The sequence below is a fragment of the Ictidomys tridecemlineatus genome, chromosome 1 (genome assembly GCF_052094955.1).
Source record: "Ictidomys tridecemlineatus isolate mIctTri1 chromosome 1, mIctTri1.hap1, whole genome shotgun sequence".
In the NCBI taxonomy this organism is placed as follows: domain Eukaryota; kingdom Metazoa; phylum Chordata; class Mammalia; order Rodentia; family Sciuridae; genus Ictidomys; species Ictidomys tridecemlineatus.
This window is the reverse complement of record NC_135477.1, coordinates 150,338,745-150,340,205: the sequence shown is the minus strand read 5'-3', so window position 1 is coordinate 150,340,205 and position 1,461 is coordinate 150,338,745. Positions and strand designations below refer to the sequence as shown.

The following is a 1,461-nucleotide window of genomic DNA, read 5'->3' as shown; positions in this document are numbered from 1 at the left end:
GAGTGACGCTGGCGGCACCTGGGAGCGTGGCGCGGGCTCGGGACCACGCAGAGGAGCCCAGTGTCCAGTGAAGCTGTTGAGAACCCACCGCCCGCACCGCCGCCATGGTGATGTCTCAGGGCACCTACACGTTCCTCACGTGCTTCGCCGGCTTCTGGCTCATCTGGGGTCTCATCGTCCTGCTCTGCTGCTTCTGCAGCTTCCTGCGCCGCCGCCTTAAACGGCGCCAGGAGGAGCGACTGCGCGAGCAGAATCTGCGTGCCCTAGAGCTGGAGCCCCTGGAGCTTGAGGGCAGCATGGCTGGGAGTCCCCCGGGCCTGGCGCCACCTCCACCACCGCACCGCGGCCGCCTGGAGGCGCCGGCGCACGCGCACCCGCACGTGCACGTTCACCCGCTGCTGCATCACGGGCCCGCGCAGCCACACGCACACCCGCACTCTCACCATCACGCGCTGCCGCACCCGCCACCGCCGCACCTATCGGTGCCGCCCCGGCCCTGGAGCTATCCGCGCCAAGGTAAGTCCACTCTTCAGCTAGGACCTATCGCTGGCAGTAGGAGTGGGCGGGACCTCAGCAGGAGCAGACTCCCGCAGCCCCCACGCATCCGGGAGGAGGGTTGGGCTGGGGCGGGCGGATGGCCAAGGCTTCTGCGGGAGGCTGGGGACCGGTGGCCTCACCACCTTGGACGGCTTCTCGTTCCGCAGCAGAATCGGACATGTCCAAGCCACCGTGTTACGAAGAGGCGGTGCTGATGGCCGAGCCGCCGCCGCCCTACAGCGAGGTGCTCACGGACACGCGCGGCCTCTACCGCAAGATCGTCACGCCCTTTCTGAGCCGCCGCGACAGCGCGGAGAAACAGGAGCAGCCGCCGCCTAGCTACAAGCCGCTCTTCCTGGACCGGGGCTACACCTCGGCGCTGCACCTTCCCAGTGCCCCGCGGCCCGCAGCCCCCTGCCCTGCCCTCTGTCTGCAGGCCGACCGCGGCCGCCGGGTCTTCCCCAGCTGGACCGACTCAGAGCTCAGCAGCCGCGAGCCCCTGGAGCACGGAGCTTGGCGCCTGCCGGTCTCCATCCCCTTGTTCGGGAGGACTACAGCCGTATAGAGGGGCGCCCGGCGTCCTGGGCCCCACCGGCGGACTCCTGGCCTGACTGCGGGGCTTTTTAAATGCTTCCCTTGGACTGCGGGGTGTGGGGGGGAGGGATTTCTTACCCCGTTTGTTACATTTTGAGGATAATAAAGGTGTGTGATCTGCTTTGGTACAAGCGGAAGGGACACCCGCTGCTTGCGCCCGAGGTTCTGGTGACCAGCCATGCCCGGGGCCTTAGCAGGAAGGGACCTGATCCCGCATTTTCGCTACAAGCTGGCCTGACCAGAAACTGGTTCATCTGGGGGGCCTCAAACCCCATTTAGCCTGTCTTTGAGATCAGGGTTAGGGCTCCCGCTGGAAGCAGGTGCTGGGCC

General features: G+C 67.1%; 1 protein-coding gene across 1 annotated transcript; it reads left to right on the top strand.

Annotated features, from left to right (window-relative positions):
* The first annotated feature begins 100 nt into the window (after positions 1–100).
* Prr7 (proline rich 7, synaptic) lies at positions 101–1,262 on the top strand. Its single transcript, XM_005333177.4, has 2 exons — positions 101–516; positions 705–1,262. The coding sequence occupies exons 1-2, from the start codon at positions 105–107 to the stop codon at positions 1,100–1,102; spliced, it is 810 nt and encodes a 269-aa protein (XP_005333234.1). The 5' UTR covers positions 101–104; the 3' UTR covers positions 1,103–1,262.
* The last annotated feature ends 199 nt before the right edge of the window (positions 1,263–1,461 follow it).

Excerpts from the sequence above, each read along its gene's own strand:
- Prr7 (XM_005333177.4), top strand. The coding sequence starts at position 105 with ATGGTGATGTCTCAGGGCACCTACACGTTCCTCACGTGCTTCGCCGGC. Across the intron at positions 517-704 it reads CTGGAGCTATCCGCGCCAAG|CAGAATCGGACATGTCCAAG; the intron begins GTAAGTCCACTC and ends CTCGTTCCGCAG.